At 35.3% G+C, this 22,969-nt stretch overlaps 1 protein-coding gene across 1 annotated transcript in view; it reads right to left on the reverse strand.

Annotated features, from left to right (window-relative positions):
* Positions 1–22,969, reverse strand: part of ROCK1 (Rho associated coiled-coil containing protein kinase 1) — a gene marked incomplete at both ends in the record, with an annotated part of 149,455 nt that overhangs the window by 10,878 nt on the left and 115,608 nt on the right. Inside the window, 8 exons of the mRNA XM_079718169.1 lie at positions 4,878–5,037; positions 5,892–6,080; positions 7,299–7,387; positions 8,265–8,358; positions 10,374–10,539; positions 17,846–17,940; positions 20,584–20,653; positions 22,376–22,560. Of these exons, the coding sequence (XP_079574295.1) occupies positions 4,878–5,037; positions 5,892–6,080; positions 7,299–7,387; positions 8,265–8,358; positions 10,374–10,539; positions 17,846–17,940; positions 20,584–20,653; positions 22,376–22,560 (1,048 nt within the window). The remainder of the gene's footprint in view (positions 1–4,877; positions 5,038–5,891; positions 6,081–7,298; positions 7,388–8,264; positions 8,359–10,373; positions 10,540–17,845; positions 17,941–20,583; positions 20,654–22,375; positions 22,561–22,969) is intronic.

Below are 22,969 nucleotides of genomic sequence, written 5' to 3' on the forward strand. Positions count from 1 at the left end.
GTTCTTGTTCCAACTTCTTCCCTGTACCTAATGCCCTATGTTTTTGTTATTCTCCTTCATCTAAATTGTTGTTTTTGTTAAAGTGGAAGAAATAATAAGAAACTTCAGTTCAAAATGATCCCCTTCTTCTCCCAAGTTTTTTTCTTAGTTGCCGTTATTTAGTTCATCAATAATTAATTTGTTCCATCGGGCAGTTCCTTGGTAAGTTTTGTGAGAGCAGGAGACAATATACTAACACTTTATTATTGATTGATCGATTGATTGATTGATTGATTGCGGTATGCGGGCTTCTCACTGTTGTGGCCTCTCCCGTTGCGGAGCACAGGCTCCGGACGCACAGGCTCAGCGGCCATGGCTCAACTGGCCCAGCTGCTCCGCGGCATGTGGGATCTTCCTGGACCGGGGCACGAACCCATGTCCCCTGCATCGGCAGGCGGACTCTCAACCACTGCGCCACCAGGGAAGCCCCACTTTTTTTTAATATATACTCCAAGGCATCTGACACACAGAGTAGGTACCTGATATACCTTTTTTGCTTATTTTGCAATTCTTTTTTTCTGACTTAGCCAATTAAAGTCACCCTCTATTTAAACAATGGTTGTAATTTAAAAACCAAAGGGCTGCTTTATATTAAATAACATACAGAAGGCTGTTGATCATTCACAAATATTCTGTCGTAGAAAAGGAAAAAAGTTATTGCTAGGAAAACTTCCCTTCAGTGTGCCAAAGTCCATTTAATACCAGTAATTCCTCACTAAAAATAAAAGATGTGAAAGCCACTGAAATCTTGACATTTATACAAAATTGTGTATGCCAAAATATTCCTCCCTCCAAGTTATTTCTCTATGAGAATAAATGCCAAAAATATTTATGCTTTCTGGCTCTAGGTCTGAAATATATTTTCACTGAATTGTTGTATGTTGAAGACTGTATGACTGAATGTATGTCATTTCAGTGTTCCTATAGAAATTTTATACATCAAAGGCATTTTATGAATTAAATAAGCTCAATTTTATATTTGCTCTAATTTAAATAAAATGAAGAAATTAGGAACTCAAAAAAGATGCTGAAGATATGTGAAGGTTTTTGCCAATTTAAAACAGTAATGTTATAGGAGAGAATCTTAGTCTTTCTTTCTGGTGAATTCCCTTCAGAGAAGCAGATAAACTAAGCTCAGTGATAAATAAAAAAACTACTTACTTCTGTCTTACATGCAAGTTAATATACCAGTTTTTTTTTAAGTATATAAAGACCTCCTTCAAAACTATGACCACTTGTGACCTAAGTGGTAATCTGAAAGTATAATGCTCTAAATTCTATCTTTTACAATACAAGCACAGAAATCAGCTTCTCCAGAGAAATAAAAGAAATGCTGAGGACTTCTAAGTCTATATTATTATCAATAACATACTACTGAAGTACAAAAACAACTTGGCCCCAGGTTTTACATATTTGTAGAGCAATTTTAACTTACAAAAAAATTTAGATGTGCATTACTGCAATATCAGCAATTAACTCCTTTACCCAAATAAGAAAGAGGTTAACTATATGTAAATCAGTATCAAATACAGCCAATTTAAACATCAAAATCAAAACTAACCACTGAAGACTACCAAAGTTTACTTGATAAACTACATACTGCTTAAGAAATAAAGGTAGAGAATCACTCCAAAATTTTAAAATTATATTCAGAAGTGATATAAAAAAGAAAAAAATCAATGCTCAAGAATTCAGATGTACTGATTATCTCCAATCATTGATTAGACTTGGGCAAAGTCAGAAACTCTTATATACTCAAATACTTGGAAACATACCAAGAAATCCACCATATACAGGTTTAAGTTACAAAGTCTGAGATCAAACTGGATGGAAAGAGAATGATGCAGATAATCCATAAGAGATAATGAATATTAATGGAATGTTGATACCAGTGTTCTTAATGCTTCATCTATTTTTACATTCTTTTCAAATTCTTAGGTCAGTATTTCCAAAAGGAAAGGAAAAAAACAAGGAAGGAGAGCCAGATACCACATTAGTCTTTCTGTCATCTAGGCAACAGGAAAACCTTAACCCTAGAGGGTAACCTTTATATTTACAGTGCTAAGGCCACAACCTGCCACAGAACCAAAAGGAAGATGAAGACATAAGAGAATGAAAGTGATATTAAGAACTTCAAAGGGTTATAAGTCAGAGAAGGATAACCATTTTCTCTAAGGTTTTTAGAATTGGGAAACTTAGAGAGATTTAATCTAGTTAATGACAAGATGCCAGCTGAGAAAATGACAGAGGCTGAACTCTAAATAAACAAGATAATTAAATGAGATTCTTTATATTGAATGATGAAATCTAAGAGAAATAAAGTATATTATCAGTTTATCCACCTACTTAAAAAACCATCTCACTGAGCTAAAAATATAATCAATATTTCAAAAGGCCTTCATTTTAACTATTTAACTATTCTAAGACCTCCCTTTGTAAATCTGTAGTTTAAATTCATTTATCAGTTTTCCAAACTAAGTAAAATTAATCATCACCTTCAAAAAAATCTTTCAGACACTTGAATGATATGTAACTCTCTCAAAATTAAGGATGAATACCGCATCAAGTTTCCGTAGTGTAGTGTTATCATGTTCACTTCACAAGAATGAATACCAAAATTCTTTACAATTCTTCCTAGATATTACCACAAAACCTTAACTTCACTTGCCAGAGATCTAGTAAATGGCAGACTTAGTACATATTTTCAATTTACTAGTAAAATATCTGACACAGAGGTAAAATAACATTGGTAATGATTATCCATTAATTTCTACCTCCAATATGAAAGTCATAGTCTCCAATATGAAAAGGTTCAGCACTACAGAGACCTCTGTGAAGTTCAAACTGAGAACACAGTTAATAGAGAAAGAGATACCCTAATTGGTCTCCCTTTATAGCAATAGAGAATGGCCACCAGAGCCTTTTTGTTTTCCCACTTTGTTTGAACTTTGAAATCCTTAAAAGCAAAATCTCTGAAAATACAAAGCTATTCTAAATATTACATACTCAGAATGGAGCCAGTAGAAAAATTTAAAAATCTCTTGCTGACTGACTCCTGAGTGGATTTATTAGGTCAGGATTCTGAAATCTAAATGGATATCTCACCTAAGTCTGCCAATCAAACCACCTGATGATGCTTTGAGTTTAGCCTTCCTGAATAAGCCAGGATGAAAGATAAAACTCATTACCTTTCCCCAACCTCATCGTTCAGTTCAAATCCTCTAGATAGCATTCACCAATAATGAATCAGTCTCTGAAATGTTTAACTTAATACAAAGAAAACCAAGGCATACATAGTAAGACATTATAAACAAAGTTAAAGGGAAATGCGTGGGATAAAGACAAAAACCTCATCAAGATATTTAACCTACACTAGAGAAAGAATTCCTTTAATAACTCTAGAAATATCTTGGGGTTAATGAAGAGGGAACCTAAACTACAATTTCAGTTCAACAAGTGAAGGAATGTAGACAAACACCCTTAAAAGTCATACTCTTTCTTAACTGATGATTAAGTCATAACTTTAGAAAGATGTTCAAACAACAGCTGAAGCTAGAGATTCTTATTAAATCCAAAGTGATCCTCTAATAAGGATGTGCACCTACAAGAATCTCAAGAGGCAGGAGGTTTCAGAGAGCCAAAAATGGGAATACAGAAGGAATTTCTTGACCACTGGAGTAAGAAATATTTATTCCCTGCCCTTCCCTTTCCAGACACGTCATTTTGGGCTAGCAAAGCCACCAAAGAATGAGGGCAGGGATTACACAGAATACAAATAAGAACTGAATTCACTTCCTACTTTGAGTCCCACTTTCTTGACCAAGAATGATAATGTAAAATTTTCTAAGTAGTCTATCAAGTTTCTTATATCAAATTCTCAAAAAACAAGTAACATCTGTTAAAACAGATCCCTATTATATCAAATGTGCTGATTCATATCTTTTTATGCATTATTCAGGAAATACATTAAATAAAATCTATTTTCAAGTTTAGGACCATGTAACAAAACTTTCAAGACCTTGAACTAAGAATATGTAGTAGGTCAAATGTGTTGTGTGTATGCCTTTAAAATCTATAATGCATGTTTTAATATATATAACCTATTCATTTCTAAATTGAACCTGTAATATGTGTATTGTTCATCTCTGTTAAAAAGACATAAATGTACTATAACCTATACTACAATGAACCCAAGAATGAGGCTGTGTTTATTTTTCAATTGATTCTCCACTAGAAAAAAAAAAGGAAAAAGAAGAAAAAGTCTGAAATCCTAGCTACTCGCTTTTGCCTTTACTTGACTCCCTGCCCCCTCTCTGCATCTTCCAATCCCTTTTATCTATTTCTCCAAATTTGAAACTTCAAGTCTGATTAAAGTTTATCACTACAGCATTAGGTGGGCTTCTATATAGAGCTGCTGTGCTTCTGATTATTAAGTATAGTTCTTAGTTTTAGCAAAAAAATACATAAAATACTGAAGAGCTGCTACTCATGAAAACATGTACAATCTTCCTTAAATGGTGAGAGTTGTAGCAGCAGCTTCAACTTTCACCATGGCATTAGGCTGGTTCAATATTGATTCATAAATGTCTTCAAGTTTCTATTTAGTTAGAGCGACTCAGATCTATTTTAATAGCCTAAGACTGCTTATGACTGCTTTTATTCTATAAAATGCACTAGGTATACAAATGTCATCAGACTCTGGCTATCAGAAACATAAATCCCTTCTTAAGAATCCATGGACAAAACAACAAAGAGGTAGAAATCCAAATGAAAGAAATCTACATTAATTTCCATGACGTTTAAGCAAACTTGAATGAAGTAACAGAAAATATTCTTACCTGGTAGGTTTCCATCAGTTTCATCAGCACTAGGAAAACTAGCAACACTTGTAGAATCTGATAGGTCCAAAAGTTTCGCACGCAATTGCTCAATGTCACTCTCTTTGCTAGCCAACTGCATCTGAAGCTCATTCCTATGTGTACATTCTTCTACCAATTGCTATTTTTAAAAAAATACCAAGATAATATAAAGAATCAAGATCAAAATTTCTAACATTAGAAATTAAGAATTAGTGGAACTATAAGTAATCTAGAATTGCTAATACTAAAAATTTACTGTAAACTTCATGAATGTTTACTACCACAGATTTTAATACAACTATAAATGTGCAAGTTCTCTTCCTCAGTAATACATTGTTTGGATGCTCCTTTTCTCTTTGCTTTAAATAAGTTTTTTTTTAAATACAAAGCATCAAAAACCAAAACCAAACACCTGTTAAAACAATAGAAATTGCTTTTATGGCTTCAAACAAAATAATTTAAAAGATATAGAAAGCTTCTCAGGATGGTAAAACCATAAATGATGGAGTCAATGCTTGTATCTAAGTCTGTCTAAGATCAGAGACCATGTTCTCAATTTTGTGCTATTAAGCTAGGAAGCATCAAAAAATTAAGCTTGATATTTTGAAAAGTGAGTCCTTATCAGAGGAAACAAAAAAGCAATAATACTCCAATTCCACTATCCCAACTACAGTCAATATTATACCAGCCATATCTCAATTTCAGTCTGAAGCCAAAGAGGCAAAACCCTTGGTTGTTTCTCTAAAAGTAGTATCTCTAATCAAGCTGATGCTAAGGGGTAAAAATTACGCAAGTCATAGTTAATAGGCAACAGAGTATCTTTCTATTTTTTCAAGATCATGGTTCAAATTAGAGTAACAGTAATCAAATTATGGAGAATATAAACCTAAATATGATTTTTATACTAAAAAAACTAAATGAGATCAGTAGACAATAAGTATATACAGTAACAACAATTTAAAATAATCCTACAAGTGCAACACACAACCTTACCGCTTGCATGTCATTCAGTTCCTTCTGATGTTTCACTACCATCTGGTTGAATTTCTCTCTTTCTTGGTTGAGTTCAAGTTGTAGCTTTCGATTTTCCTTTTCCTTCTTTCTCAAATCCTGTGTATTAGCTTTCTTTCTATCAATTTTAAAGTCTTTCCGATTCATTATTTCTGCCAACTTGTTAACAGCCTATTAAAATATTAAAATGTTATTAATAAGGTTCTTCATTGTAGCTACCCAATTTAAATCTCCACTAAAAATATATTTTTTTCTTCAAAATCAGGAAGCAGGACTTTTTGTGTATGTGAAAATTAGGAGAACCTAATGAATGTTGGAATATGATAACTGGTAGCACAAGTAACTATTATTGATTCATCTCATTGTTCAAATGTAAGAACCAGACAGGCTCGCAAAAATCGAGTTATTGTTCAACAATTATTCAGCACTTATTATACTGCATGTAAGCACTCTGATAGGCACTAGATATAAGGACAGAAAATACAATTATGCCCCAAAGGCACCCTAGTCTGGTGGAGGAGCAAGATAAGCAAGCATGACAGTACAGAGTGATACTGCTTCTTTTTTCTCTTAAGTGTCCCTTACTTTTTCTTTTTTCTATTGGATTGTCTTTTTCTTTTTTGCAGATGCTCTTTATATTTAATCTATACATGCTGCAAATATTCTTCCTAGTTTATTTTCTTTCAACTTATGTTCTTTTGGACTTTTTTGTATGTAATAAATGTCAATCTTTTTCCTCATGGTCTCTGTTTTGGTATAAAGGGAAGTAAAATCTCCACTGAAGGATTTTCAACAGGTATTAAGTGCATTTTTGAAAGACTACTCTAGTTGAAGGATTGTTGAGAGGGAGAATAGATTAGTGGTAAGGAGCTATCAAGTAGAAAATATTTATTTTACTGTAAAAATCAACTGAGGTACACAGTACCTTATGAAAAATTTAAACTACTGGATAACTTGGTAAAATGACAAGATACCAAGTTTTAGTGTAAAAAATCTGATCTAGCTGCAAAATACAAAGCAAAATGATACCTCCACCCCTTTTAAGTTTCTTACTCACTCCCCATTCTTCTCTCTTGACTTCAGTCAAGTATGTGGTTCCTCCTCATTAAGTTTCCCTACTGTCAATTGTAGGTTTTCTATACAATCTAAAACAAATTCTTCACTAATCAGGTGAGTAGACGAATTAGCTTTCTTAACTCAATTGAAATCCTACTTCCTGAATAAGTCTTCCACATTTAATGAAGAAAGAATATAACATTACTTGTTCTAATGAAAAGCTCAAACCTTATCATCTCACTTTTAAGAAAAAGGACATGAAGAGCAAATATTAACTTCTGAATATATGATACTCAAATACAAACACATGGAAAAGGCTAAGAGCATGTATACCTGAGTTTTAAGGGTTCGTTCTGTATTGATATTCTTTTCAAAGGCAGCCTTAAGATTATTGATCTCCTCCTCCTTCTTCAGTTTATATTCTGTTAACAAATTATATAAAATGTTATTGCATGGCATTAATTAATTTCTGCCTTGCAAAGTAACAATGAGATACTTTTATAGAAATTTTGTAATGGATTCAAGGTTTATTTTAAGCAATAAAATATTTAATTCTTAATTAATTCTTAATTAGTTATTAGTAACAATAACTAATTATTCAAATTAGTATATACCACATAATAACTTTCAGTAACTTCATTCAGATATTTTTCCAGGGCTTCCCTGATGGTGCAGTGGTTAAGAATTGCCTGCCAATGCAGGGGACCCGGGTTCAAGCCCTGGTCCGGGAAGATCCCACATGCTGCGGATCAACTAAGCCTGTGCTCCACAACTACTGAGCCTGTTAGCCACAACTACTGAAGCCCGCGCGCCTAGAGCCCGTGCTCCACAACAAGAGAAGCCACCGCAATGAGAAACCTGCGCACCACAGTGAAGAGTAGCCCCCGCTCGCTGCAACTAGAGAAAGCCCGCACACAGCAATGAAGACCCAACGCAGCCAAAAATAAATAAATAAAATTAATTAATTAATTTTTTTAAAAAGATTTTTTTCAGTTTATTGAGGTATAATAGACAAATAAAATGTTAAGATATTTAAAGTGTACAATGTGATGAATTGATATACACATACCTTGTGAAAGGATCCCCCACAATCAAGTTAATTAACACATCAATCACCTCACATATTTACCTTTTTGTGGGGGGTGGTGGTGAGAATATTTAAGTTTTACTAAGATAATACTTAAGGCTACGAAAGTTATTTAATATATGAAAACAAATATTTCAAAAACTTAATGCACAACATAAAGATTTACCTCTGAACTTGATTTAACTTACGATTTTTAAAAAAATCATACATACCTTCCTCTGTCTTCCTCATTTTATCAGTTAGCTCTTCATTTTCTTTTCTTAATAATTCAATATCTTTGGTTAGCATACTGTTCGTTTCTTCGAGCTAAACAAAGCACAGAAACGTTTAAGCTATATAGTCTCTTTGCTAGTCCCATATTTAAAGCAATAACCTTTAAAAAAATACTTGCATTTTCCATAGATGAGGACAGGTCAGACATTGCTTAATTATAAAAACATCTGGTTTCCAGTTTAAAATATGTGGATATAATTAAATTCAAAATATTTTAAAATAATTGTTAGCTTCCAAAAATTATTTCAGTGTGTGTTTATATACATATTACATATGAACGGAAGGAATAAAAAATGTAATGAAAAGAGGACGAGACTAGAAACTAGGAAATGTGCATTTAGTTTTCTAGTTCTGTGACCCTTAGCAAGTCACAACCTTTCTGGGCTTCAGTTTCTTCATCTGAATAATGATGATGAAAATGACAATTTAAAATGTTTGATGGGGGCTTCCCTGGTGGCGCAGTGGTTGAGAGTCTGCCTGCCAATGCAGGGGACACAGGTTCGAGCCCTGGTCTGGGAAGATCCCACATGCCGCAGAGCGACCAGGCCCGTGAGCCACAACTACTGAGCCTGCGTGTCTGGAGCCTGTGCTCCACAACGGGAGAGGCCGCGACAGTGAAAGGCCCACACACCGCGATGAAGAGAGGTCCCCACTCGCCGCAACTAGAGAAAAGCCCTCGCACAGAAACGAAGACCCAACACAGCCATAAATAAATGAATGAATGAATGAATGAATGAATGAATGTCATGGGAGACGTCGTAGAAATCTGCCAACTGCACCTCACTGTCTTTAAAAAAAAAAAAAAGAAAGAAAAAAAAATGTTTGATGATTATTGTATGGCTGTTAGCATAAATGATGCCATTGTGGGCCCATATAGTTCCTCCTGTCCTTCCCCTGACCCTATCCAGAACTGTACTGTGTGGTAAAAATCACTTCTTTGTTATCAAGGGCTTTGTAGTTAATAGATATTATTTAATAATCATTAGGACCAGGTGGCCTCTATGCTGTTAGTCCCCAATCAATGATGAAGACCTCTGCTGACATATTCCTGGTACCTACGAGACTAGTTATCCATTCATAAATCTTGACGTAGGAATGCACTTCCTATTTCCAAGCACATACACGCCCCATACCCTAGGTTAACTATAACATTGTCCCAATGGTCCCTTGGTGGTGTGGAGTGCAGCTGTGAATGCTTCCAGATCGTTGTCTGTCCGAACCCACTCTGTGAGTAAGGTACCCTATAATAAACTGATCCACTGATTATACGGAGCTGCCTGCCTTGTTTTTTGGTCTCAAGATACCTTCTCAGTTCGGTGGGCACTTTTCATTTCCTCTGTCCTCCAACAATGTCTTTTAGTAATGTACTTATTCACCCTTCTATTTATATGATTTCATTTAATCTTCGTAAGAAACCTGTGGAATAGGTATTGTTTCTATATTATAGATGAAGAATCTGAGGCTTGGAGAAGTTAAAGCAAACTGCCAAGACCATGTAACTTCTTAGGGGCAAAGCTGGGATTTGAACTCAGACCTGCTTATATCAGAGCACTTGATGGTGGCTTCACCACCAAGAAGAAAAATCTCTCTAACTTCCCTTTCTAGCTCCATAACACATAGACCATAGTATAAATTTCAGGAATAGGTAATTGCTTGTAGTACTGGTTTTTCTATAATGGATTTGTAGATATCCACAAATAATTTTTTATCCCAAAATAGTTTCTCTGAATTTTATAGAACTCTGGTCATGAAATCAGTTGCAATTTATTAAGATAATAAAACAAATGAATTTAAGGTAAGCATTTCTTCACAGAAAATATATTAAGATCTACAGCCAGAAAGGGAAAAAACCCAATACACTGAATAAGAATTTCAATCATTAAAAATTGTTTTAGATTATATAAATTATTTTATACATGAGTACATGCTGACCATTGTGTATAAGTAAATACTCATGCACTTACATTTACCCAAACACTTTAACATGTAACCTATTTTGATTTTTAAATTAATTTTAATCACATAACTTAATGAACTATCACACTTACCCGACTAACAGTGTGCTCTTTATCTGTAATCTCTTGTCTATTTCTTGAAGCAGCTTTCTTGCTTTCTTGGGTCAATTCAAAATACTGTTCTTCCAGAAGCCCTCGAGCCAACTGCTCAGACTCGGCTTTTGTTTCTGCTAGATCCAACTGAGTAGCAAGAGTTTCTCTAGTAGATTTAAAAGAGAAATGAATGTAAACAAATTCAATTCATTCTTCTAACTTAATCATATGCTTAAAAACACAATTCTTTTTAAATGATATAAAGAATTAAGTATTTTATTGCTTAAAATAAACCTTGAATCCATTACAGACTTCCTATGAAAGTAATGAATTTAACCTCTCACGCTTAGAAAAACTATAAAAGCAAAGGACACTTTAATCTTGTACCTGCTATTCTGCTTAACTAAGAAAAAGGTAATAAAACAATGGCAAGAGGTCTACTTCTAGAAGGGAATGTGTTGGGATCTGGAATGAAACGCAGCATGGCACAGTGGAACAGTCACTGGCTTATAAATCAAGAGGCCAGGCCTGGACCCTTATCCCCATTCTACCACTAGCTAATTGGTTAGGGACATTGGGCAAGTTCCTTATACTTACTGGAGCTCAACTTAATCAGATCCATAAAATGAGAGGATTAAACTACATTATTTTTGAGGTCCCTTCCAGCTCTGAAATTCAATGAGATTATGAAGACTTATAAATAGACCTGCAAACCACCGTAAACTATTCTAGAAATGCTCCTTAGGAATTACATTTTAAAAGCCTTTCAGAATTGACATTCAGACCACGACCAGATCACTGCAGTTTGCCTGCTCTTCCCAAAGAACCTGTCTTCGATAAGTTATCTTGGTCATAATTGTAACCCCTACATACAGTAGGTGCTCAATAAATGTTTATTAAATGAATGAATGAATGACTTCCAACTATTTTCTATTAAGAGAGTAATACAAATACTTTAGGCTGCCTCAAGCCTAAAGAGGAAGACATATAGTGACTACAAAAAATAATAATTTTTTGGACAATTATTTTTGTCCAACAAATATTTGAATGTTCCTATGTGCCAAAACACTGTTCTAGGAATTAAGGCATACAGCAGTAACAAACTCCCTGCCCTCAGAAAACATACGTTAGTAGTGTGAGACAGTTTAAAGAAATGAACAATATACAGTATATCACACAGAACAATGAAAAGAAAGGTGAAGAGGCTGTGAGTGTGGTCACTATTTTATAGAGGGTGATCAAGGAGGCCTCTCTGCTAAGCTGACATTTGAGGAAATATATGGAGGAAGTAAGAGAGCCATGCAGTGTATCCGGGAATACAGCTTCAGGCAGAGGAAACATCTAATACCAAATGCCTAAATGTTCTGAAGGAAGCTAATGTGAGCAGAGTGAGGAGGGGCTGGGGGGAGTTGTGAGATGTAGTAAGAGAAGTGGGGAGAGAGAACAGGTATTATAAGGCTTTCGAAAACAATATAGGGACTTTGGCTTTTACACTGAGTATTCTGTCTTAAAAAGATCATTCTGGCTGTTGTTTAAGATCAGACTAGAAGGGGGACAATGGTAGAAGCAGGGATACCAGTTAGGAGGCAACTGAAATAATCGAGATTGGAGATGATGGTAGTTTGGATCAAGCTGGTAAATGTTAAAAGTGGTGAGAAGTGATCATATTATGGACATGTTTTTTAGTTATAGCTAGGATTTATTGATGGAATTCATGCAGAGTATAAGAAAAAAAGAAGAGTCTAGGATGACTCCAAGTTTGGGATTTAAGCAACCAGGAATAACAGAATAGCTAATATTGACATGGGGAAGACAGGGAGGAGCAGGTTGGCAAGGTGAGGGAGTAAGGCATTTTTTCTGGACATGTTACATATAAGATGCTTATTAAACACTCAAGTGGAGATGTCAAACAGACAGCTAGATTTACAAGTCTGGAATTCAGGGGAGAATATACTTGTACACTGATGCTATTTAAAGCCCTGAGGCTAGATGAGAAGAAGTAGGGAGTGATCCCTTGGGTCCTCCAAACTTTAAAGGTCTCAGAGATGGGAAAGGACAAAGGAGCAAAGAAGGGTGAGGAAGAGCAACCAGTTCAATAAAAGGAAAACAGTGTTTGGTGTCACAGAAGCCAATAAAGAAATTTTGTCAAGAGAGAGTAATAAATTATGTCAATTGCTGCTATTAAATAAGATAAGGACTGAGAACTGAGTATAGATTTTAGCTATTAGGAAGGCACCAGTGACCTTGCAAAGGGTTATTTTGGTAGAGTAATAAGTACAAAAGTCTTGAGTGAGCTCGAGAGAGAATGGGAGAAGAGGACCTGATGATAACTGGTATATGTCACTTTTCAAGGAAGTTTGCTACAAAAGGAAGCAAAAAAATAGGATGCTACCTGGAAGGAGATATGTAGTTTAAAGAAAAGGAGGCTGGACTTTCCTGGTGGCGCAGTTCCTGGTGGCGCAGTGGTTAAGAATCCACCTGACAATGCAGGGGACGTGGGTTTGATCCACAGTCCGGGAAGATCCCACATGCTGCAGAGCAACTAAGCCCGTGTGCCACAACCACGGAGCCTGTGCTCTGGAGCCCGCAAGCCACAACTACTGAAGCCCTCACACTTAGAGCCTGTGCTCTGAAACAAGAGAAGCCACCACAATGAGAAGCCTGCGCACCGCAACGAAGAGTAGCCCCCACTCACCGCAACTAGAGGAAGCCTGCGCGCAGCAACCAACACCCAACGCAGCCAAAAATAAAAATAAATAAATAAAATTTAAAAACCCTTACAAAAAAAACAAAAAAGAAAAGGAGGTTATTCTTTAAGGAGATGTTTACCTGTATGCTTATATAACAATAGGAATGACTACAGAAAGGAAAAAACGATGTAGGAAAGATGAGAGTATTATTGGAGTCATACTCTTAAGTAGGCAGAAAGGGATGGGATCGAGGGGCTGCCTTTAGGTAAATTCATGTAAATTTTGTCCATTTACATGAATCAGAAGGACGGTAGGGTTTTAGGTACAGACGCAAACAGGTTAGTAGCTATGGTGGTGGAAGAGAGGAGATGTTCTATGACTTCCAGGAAGCAAGGCCATTTGCCGAGTATGAGAACAAGGAGAAGTTGTTGATTTGAGGAGGGAGAAAAAGATAGAAAATAGTTGTCTAGAAGAGTAGGGGAGTTAGGAAAAGATGAAAAATACTGCCATTGGTAAGCCCATGAATACTAAGGCGTGGTAATGCAGGGCTTCAGATGGATAACACGTTCTCATCTGGGGTTACTGCTTTGCATCAGGTTCAGATACATTATCTACAACTACATTCATCCAGACTTCCTTCACAACTCTCCATAGTAAAAGACCTGTCTTTACTGATGTTTAAGGCCAATCTCTCACTTTTATTCTCCTATCTCCTTAAAGAAATCAATTTATCAATAATTCCCTATGCTTCTAGATTATAAGATTATAAGCAGGGGCTTTGTTCTTATTCACTGTTATATTCCAAATGCCTAGAAAAGCATCTGGCCCATAGAAAGTGCTCAGAAATTTTGTTTGAATCAGTGAACAGATGTGCAGCTCTTTCCACTCTGATTTCCTTGCCATGTCCAATGCTCAAATTTCTGCTATCTTTAAAAAGAAATGACGCTCCTTCACAGTCTCCTCCAGCTACTGCCATAGCTTCTTGCCTTAACAACTATGTTTCTTGAATTTTTTGGTTTAATAAATATTTACTGAGCATCTACAATGTTCTAGGTACAGTTCTAGATGCTAGTCATATAGCAGTGAATTAGAGTTAAGAACAAAACAACTGAAAATTTCTTCCTTTGTTGAGCTTAAGTTTGAATGGAAAGAGAAAAACAACAGAATAAGTAAGCAAAGTCTATAATATATTAGGAAGAGATAAGTGCTAAGGTAAAAATAAAACAAGGAAGAAAGTACTGAGCTGGGCAGCTAGGTAGTAAGGTGAGGGCATTCTCAATTTTTGAAGGAGTGTTCAGGGAAGGTCTCTCTTGAGATTACATTTAGGCCTAGACCTGAAGAGTGTAAAGGAAGAAACCATGTGGATATTCAGAGGAAAATGTTCCAGGCAGAGGGATGAGCAAGTCCAAAGGTCCTGAGGCAGAAGAGTAACAGACTGGTTTGTGAATAGTAAAGAGGTCAATGTGGCTGCTGTCTACTCTCTCTGTACTTCTACCCTTCCCACTCATGTCGCTGTCTACTTCAGTATAGTACCTATCAATATTGTCATCACTGTTTAGGAGCTGTTCTCAACAAGATGACAACCTTAAACATAATGGACAATTTATTTTTTACTTGACCTGAGTATTTGGAATTTTAAGTCACTTTCCCTTTTTTGAAATATTCTATTCCCCTGACATTTGTGATACCCCACTCTGCTTTCCTCTTTGTATTATGGGTGACTTTATACTTTCCCTTCCTCTGCCCATTCCTTATCCTACACTAGGGGTTACAACTTGTTGCTTGAGAGAACCAAATGAGTCCATACAAATGTCCCCTCCTACCTCCTTTCTGTATCTGCATGTGCATGCACATGCATGCACGCACACATACACACTTAAAAATAAATTTGGGCCAATATTTTACATAAAAACTGAGATTCCTGGCTTCTCTTGAAAAACCAGAAGATCTTGAAACACTGGGTCAGTGCTACCATGTGGCAGCAAATGCTCAGAACTGAGGACATGAACTCTTCAGTTTGTTATAATCCTCACAACTCACGCAATGGATGCTACCAATACTTAGATCCAACTAACTTCAACCCAGTTACATGTATGGTATCATAGGCTCAAGAGTTCATAAACCCTGATAAATACAACTGTCTTAATAAATCTCGTCTATCTTAGTGCTTTCAGCATGAAATGACTGTTGAATTGGCTTCAAGTCCTTATCTTTGAGTTCTAAAGCAATAATGCCAATGTCTGGTATCTATTTCTCTTTGGATATCCCATAGGCACCTCAAACTCAGTAGGTGTGAAATAGAAATAACCTTGTTTGCTCTTATTCCCCCAAACTGGTATTTTAGCTTAGGGACTACCACTACCAACAACCCAATTGTCCTGATCAGAAACTTGAGCTGACCTGAAATTTTCCCTAACTTTTACCCCATACCTTCAAATCTACAACTCCTATTGTTTCTACTTTCTATTTTTTCCTATGCACTTGCCTCTCCTTTTACTGCCAACCTGCACTGTAACTGTATATCTAGATTATTCCGATGGCAGTATAACTGGACTCCCTATATCCACCCAGCTTTGACTCACTCCAATCCATTCTCTAAAGACTGGAGACTTCGAAAACCCTATCTTGTCAATCCCTAGCTTAAATTTTCATTTATTCATTGAATATTTGTTGAATACTTATTATTTGCCTGGCTCTGATCTAGGTGATGTGGATATACAACAGAGAATAGCAAAAAAAATAAAATCTTCCACTCTTCAATGCTGATAATTCCCAATGACACACAAGCCCTTTGTAATCTGACTCAGGTTTATCTCTCCAGCCTCATCTGTCACCAACTGTCTCCCTACCTGCAAATGAAACATTTGCTGCTCCCAAATCACAGACTGGCTTTTGCCTATATTGTTCTCAACCCATATCCCATTCCCTGGTGAATTCTACTCTGCTTAGTTGTCACCTGGGGAATGTTCTCTGAATCCCAGATGGTAAGATGAGGTATATACCCCTTCAGTATATTCCAACAGCACTTTGTCATAGCCACCTACCTTAATTATGTCTGTTTCCTGACCAGATTCTGAAGCACTTGATGGTAAGAGCCATAACTTTTTAATAATTATATCACTGGCATGAAGCACAGCACATAGCACAATAGTGGTGATCAACACATTTCTCTTAAACAGATCAAACACGGGAAAACATATCAACCCCATGAAACAATATAGTATGTAGCAGATTGGGTGTCCCCTTCACTGTGAATGCATACAAACTGGGACTGTATATTACATTGTAGATACCACACAAATGATAGGCAACAGACTATACTCTACAAAAGGAGTTTACTACTGTCACAGAGAGAAACCAGGAAATGTAGCTTTGTGCCTACCTTAGAGTTTACCTAATGTATTAAGGATCTAAGCACTGAGTGCCAATGGTTGCTAAAAACAGAGGTAGTCTTCCCTCTAAAAATCAGATTTGAATCTGTTTAAGCCTCCAGATTAGGGGTGTCCAGTAAAACTTTCTACGATGACAGACATGTTCTACACTTGTGCTGTCCAATATGGTAGACACTGACCATATAAGACTATTAAGCACCTAAGTCGTGGCTAGTACATCTGAGGAACTAAAGTTTTAATTTTATTTTAATGAACTAAAGTTTAAATTTAAATGGCTACATGTGATTGGTGGCTACCATACTAAACAGTGAAACTCTAGATTTAACCATTGATTTGCAAAAAACACAGAAGGATGACGAAAATGTTCAAGTAACTATGGAAACAGAATCAGCAAAATCATAACTGAGGAAAACTATACAGGACAAATGATTCAGTTCCTTCAACAAATAAGTATCAGGATAGTGATTACTCTTGTGGTGGGGAGGGAAGAGGCATAAGCAGAAGTGGGGATATAGTGGGTTTCTGAGGTAGATTTTGTTCATGGGTGGTGGTTATAATGATATTAGTCATATAATTCATAAAACTGTACATGTTTTGCTATTTTATGTATTTGTTTGCTTCAACAATAAAACTTAAAATTTTTTATTTCTTTCAAAGGTGGTTATATGGAAAAAAATATAACAATGTAAGAAAACGAGTTTCAATGTTTGTTCTCACACTATCTAGCTATTAGCAGTTGTTACACTTAATAGCTTTCTAAGACCACCTCCTTGTAAGGCCCTAGGCACACATGCAATGGAAATTAACCTGCATTATAATACTAAGAGGAAGACCCTGCATACCTTTACCTAACATAAAATGATGACTTGCAAATACAGCGTGAACTTTTTTTTTTTTGCGGTACGCGGGCCTCTCACTGTTGTGGCCTCTCCCGTTGTGGAGCACAGGCTTCGGACACGCAGGCTCAGCGGCCATGGCTCACAGGCCTAGCCGCTCCGCGGCATGTGGGATCCTCCCGGACCGGGGCACGAACCCGTGTCCCCTGCATCGGCAGGCAGACTCTCAACCACTGCGCCACCAGGGAAGCCCCGAGCGTGAACTATTTATATACAAATAGATATTTGAAGATTGAGAGACCCTTGAAAACAATTTACTGTCACAATTTAGTGAATCTCTGTACAACCGCTACAGTGTTAATGTATCAAATTATTTCTTCACCATAAAGGCAAATTTAGCCTAAATCTAGTTTGATTTGTTCTGAATTAGCCCAATAAGATTTGCTATTCCACTGCCATCAGAATAATGGCACATCTATTCTCTATCTTTAAACTTCAATTTAAGAATGTTTTGCTATAGTACTGATTCTTGTTCTAAACTAAAATGGACATACTTTTCATTTTGTAGTTCCTGTATTTTCTTTGAATTTTCTCTGTTTTTTTCTTCAATTTCTTCCTTAAGTTCCTTTACCTGGGTTTTATAAAGTGTCTGCAAAACAAGTGATAAGAAGAAATAAGTGTTTATGGTAGGTTAAAAAACAGTTCCGTAGTTTCTTATAAACAATTAACACATGGTCCAACAATTCCACTCCTAAGTATTTACCCAGGACAAATACAAATATATATCCATACAGAGTCTTATACATAAATTTTCATTGCAGTTTTATTCATAGTAACTCCAAACTGGAAACAACCCCAGATATCTATCATCAGATGAATTTTTAAAGTTGTGATGTACCCATACTACTCAACAATAAAAATGAACTACTAATATATACAGCATGATAAACCTAAAAAATGTTAAGCTGTATGAAAGAAACCAGGTGCTAAAGAGTGTGTACTACATGATTCCATGTATATGAAATTGTAGAATAGGTGAAAATAATCAATAGACAGAAAGCAAATCAGTGGTTGCCTGCAGATAGAGGTGGGTGGCGAAGATTGACTCCAAAGGGCCTCGTGAAGGAAATGTTTTATATGTTGATTGTGGTGGTGGTCACAGTATACACATATGTCAGAATTTATCAACCACTTAAAATGGGTACAATTTATTATAAATAAATTATACCTCAAAAATATATTAAATATATTGATTTTGGGAAAACATTATAAAGAAACTTAGCAAGCAATACTTATTTAAAAGTTAGATCAATTCTTGAAGTGAATAATGTTTGAGAAACCACTTCTCTTTTGGGTGATGAAGTGGGTGGTTGAGAGGTAGAAGAAATATCCATAAATAGGATTTATCAATGTTCTGTCAACATATGAATAATATATACTTATTACAGAACAATGATTCTTACAAAATTCACTAGGTTTTTGCCAACTCCATCAACAAATATTTAACAGGTATGAAAAAGTATTAGATCCATACTGTGTTAGATGCTGAGGTTACAGAGTAAACTTCCAATTCTGAAGTCTATGTCTTTTTTTAAAACCAAACTTTTTAGTTTAAAAGATAAGGAAAAAAATAGTAAGGACCAGCAAATAGCTGTGGAATACTACTTTTACACTGTACACTGAATTATACCTCTAACAAATAGCACTTCTCTAGGGGGAAAAGTACATTTCCATGGGAATGCAAATGAAGGAAGAATGATGGCTGGCTCTAGTTTAAGTGCTTACAATTTCTAAAATGAAATAGTCCATTCTGCATTTAGGAAGCAGGTTCTCATTTCTCCTTTCTCTGACTTCAATTACTGAAATTTATATGTGTAATCAATGAAGAGAGAAAAAGAAAAATAACTTGATTTGAAAGCCCAGATTAAAGAAAATCTTAAATTTGGTTCATAATAACTTATCAAATTTAGCAACATCTAACCCAGTCCTCACAAGCAATAGAATGAATCAAAACTAAAGGCAGGGTTAGTATTTTGTATGGTTTCTATACAGGCAAAAATCAAGAATCCATAGGAACCACCACAAATCACTTGACAGCCATCCCCAAACATGGAGGCACTGAATGATTACTCTGTGGAAGCCTAGGGACAAAAAGGTGTGCTTATGAAACATTTTCTTGGTAAAAATATATTATGAGTACATTATGGAATAGAATGAACAATTCACATACATTTTAATAATAAAACATGACATGTTAAAGAAAAAAAAAAAAGGTTTGCTTGATATTACAGACCACTTTGCAGAAGTCAGTACCACACACTGAATAGTTAAGGTTAATTTACACTCAACGAAAAGTTTTTCAACAATCTTCAATTATTTTTTAATTTAAAAACATATTCCAGTGATAGTATAATAAGCCAATAAGAAATAGAAGTAGAAAGTCACCATATTTATTAGGAGTGAAAAGAGTAGAGCATGAAGCTCTTAATTGTGTCAAATTCTGTAGAGCTCTAATGGTATCCAGATTTTTTACTAGAGAAATCATTACTTCCAATATTGTTCACACTTGGTTTCTAGGGCATGTTTATCAGTGTAACTCAAACTCCATGCATTTAATTACACTGCTTAAAGCTCATAGGAAAGGTGGTTGCCACTGAAAGAGAAATGGAGCTGGTAGATAAATGTTAAGCTGAAATGGCAGAGCACAAGCTTGGCAACCAGAGGAAGTAAACAAAAATTCAGAGGTTTCAATAAAGCCTCAAAGCATTAGCTATAAATGCTCATCAACAGTAGTAATGAAAATAACTTGGCCTGCAGCAAATAAGAAAATGATTTTTAGGGAGAAAAAGGATAACAGATGCATAAAAGTGCACATAGAGCTAAAACAGGAAACAGCTCCTCAACAGTTATACCCATAACTGTATGTAGTTATACCTAGAGATATATGTATGTAGGCCACTATAATGTGTATACAAGAACCACACATGATAATACTGGCACTCTAAACCACCAGAGCTTGCTACCAGGCAGACAGAACCCTTAACAAAGTCTTATATGTAGCTCCAGTTTGAAAGCAGTTCTGGAAATATTTGCACAAAAACAGTCATTTCTTTACAACTTAAACAGACCACCAACTCAGATCCAGAAATGAAATGCAGAGATGGGGATATAAAGAAGGGGAGAAAACTACTTCACAGTCATTTGAAAAAGAATCATAGTACACATTAAAAATCTAAATACCTTGTTTTAAGTCAGGTTTTGAAACAGTCTATATGTTAAAAATGATTCTCACCGAGAAATACTGCTCAGCTTCAAGCTGATCTTGTAGCTCCCGCATCTGTCCTTCATTTCCTCTGTATTGTCTTTAGACAAAAGAGAAAACAGTAAACAAATGCTCCTATTTATACTAGACTTTATATTATTCTTTGTTTCTTAAAGTTGCTACAATAAAAAAGGTTTACTAAAGTAACCTTTGTTTCAAAAAATCATTCTTCAGGGACTTCCCTGGCAGTCCAGTGCTTAAGACCCTGTGCTTCCACTGCAGGGGGCGCAGGTTTGATCCCTGATAGGGGAAGTAAGATCCCGCATGCTGTGCGGTGTGGCCAAAAAATTAAAAAAATCATACTTCATTATACAGTATTACTTTACTAGTTATATTTGGTTAGGCCACACTGTCTGCTCCTTATTAAATGATACTATGAAAAGTTGAGGGAACAGTTTTCTACTGAAGGTCACTTATTAATTGTGGATTAATCCACAATGCAAAAATAAAAATAAAAATGGTATTTTTTGGTAAATTTTTCTAAAGAAAAGCTTTCTTAGGGATACATTTAAAATGTCTTATGCAGTAAGTAGACTATTAAAAACTTGACCATATTTAATAAATAATAAGAATAATTTAGTACTATATTTTATGGTCTATTAAGCACAAGGGTGCAATGGAAATGAATACTCAGGTAAGGAGTAAGAAGGGAGGCAATAACAACAACTGACAAAGGAGGAGTAACACAGATAAAGAGACAAGTACATGTATAGAATACATACACGTAAACACTGCTCACAGAGAGGAAAGGACTCAAAAAGACAGAGACACAATGCAACCCAAAGACAGCTATTCAACAATGAACAATTCCATCTGCAGCTGCTAGGTTTTCATATTAGATAGTAACAGCTTTTTACTTTCAGCATATGGTTGACAGAAAGTACATAATAATTATTAGTTAAATGCTAAGTGAAAGTTATTTCGGGAGAAGAAAACTACAAAACACATTACTTGGAAAAAATAGTGGCTCTAAAAGGGGAAAAGAGTTTCACCAATATAAAGTCAACAAAATCAAAACCAGCAATTTTACCTAAGAATTACTGTGTTGTAAACGAAGCTGGCAAATGAAGACATTATAACATAAATTCAGAGGAAATAAAACCTCATGGTCTGGCATAAGGTATCTTTGATATTAAATTTCTGAAGCATGTCCTTATACAAATTCTGAAAGTCATACTGACACCTTGCTTTGTCCCCATTTCAAGTAAGCAGGCACATCACATCTCAGAACAGAAGAAAAATGACATTTTGCACTTTGAGATGAACCAAAGAAACAAACTAAAACAAACAAACAAACAAATACAGGACCATCATGTCTAATGTCTAATTCTAGTCTCTAAAATAAAGAAACCTTAAACATTTTCTGTAAGGTACTAAATCCTTAATAAAAAGGTTATTCCTCATTTTTGTAATTCTAGTGTGAAGAAACATGATGACTTTCGTAGATATGAAAATCATATGAGAAAACTGTGTTTTTCCTACCATAAACAGACATTGTAAAGTCACTAGTCTTGATAATGTCCTTTTTTCACCCTTTAAATAACTGTGTTTTTTATTTAGTAAGCCTGTCTTTCCAAAGCCTGAACTCCCTTGCAAACCTTCTTTGCAAATAAATTCTTTTATTTTTTCTAAATGCTTTTTCCTAAATTTTCCTTTCACAAACTCTAAGTACATAACCTATACACACATAAAATATGAAACACATAAGCAAATGCTAAACACAAAAAAGAAAGAAATCAAGAATGTTATTTCCGAAACTTACTTTGTAAGCTGAGCTAATTCAAACTCTAATAATCTCTTTGCTTCCAATAAAGTATTTATTTCCTGTTTCATCTGCTTTTCTAAACCTTTTAAATTGTCTGCCTCAAATGCGTGGGTCTTCAATTCATTTTGTAACAACAGTCGTTTATTTGACTCCTGTTCCAGTTGCAGGGACAGATTCTTAACCTATGAATGAGAAAAGTAATTGGGATTGTAAATCTCCTTAGTAATTTATTAGACATCATTTGAAAGAATACTAACCAAATCTCAAGTACATTATAATTCCTTATACAAGTAGAAAATATTAGTATTGTAATGAGTCTCCACTGTTCTATGCATTTATTACTGCAGAATTTAGTGTTAAATCAAATTAATTCCCGAATTTCAGATGTGAGATCTTGGAGGGAAAAGAAATCCGGTTTCTTTGTACCCCAACCTGTATGGAAATTTTGGAGAAGGTGAGTATAAAAGTCACTTTTGGGGGGACATTCCTAAATGGTATTTAAATTTACCTGTTCTTTCATAAATGTTTGTACTCTAATCTACAACCCTCCAGAGTTTATAAAACAAATTGAATATATATTTAATTCAATTC

Source organism: Hyperoodon ampullatus (assembly GCF_949752795.1).
Source record: "Hyperoodon ampullatus genome assembly, chromosome: 13".
NCBI classification, from domain to species: domain Eukaryota; kingdom Metazoa; phylum Chordata; class Mammalia; order Artiodactyla; family Ziphiidae; genus Hyperoodon; species Hyperoodon ampullatus.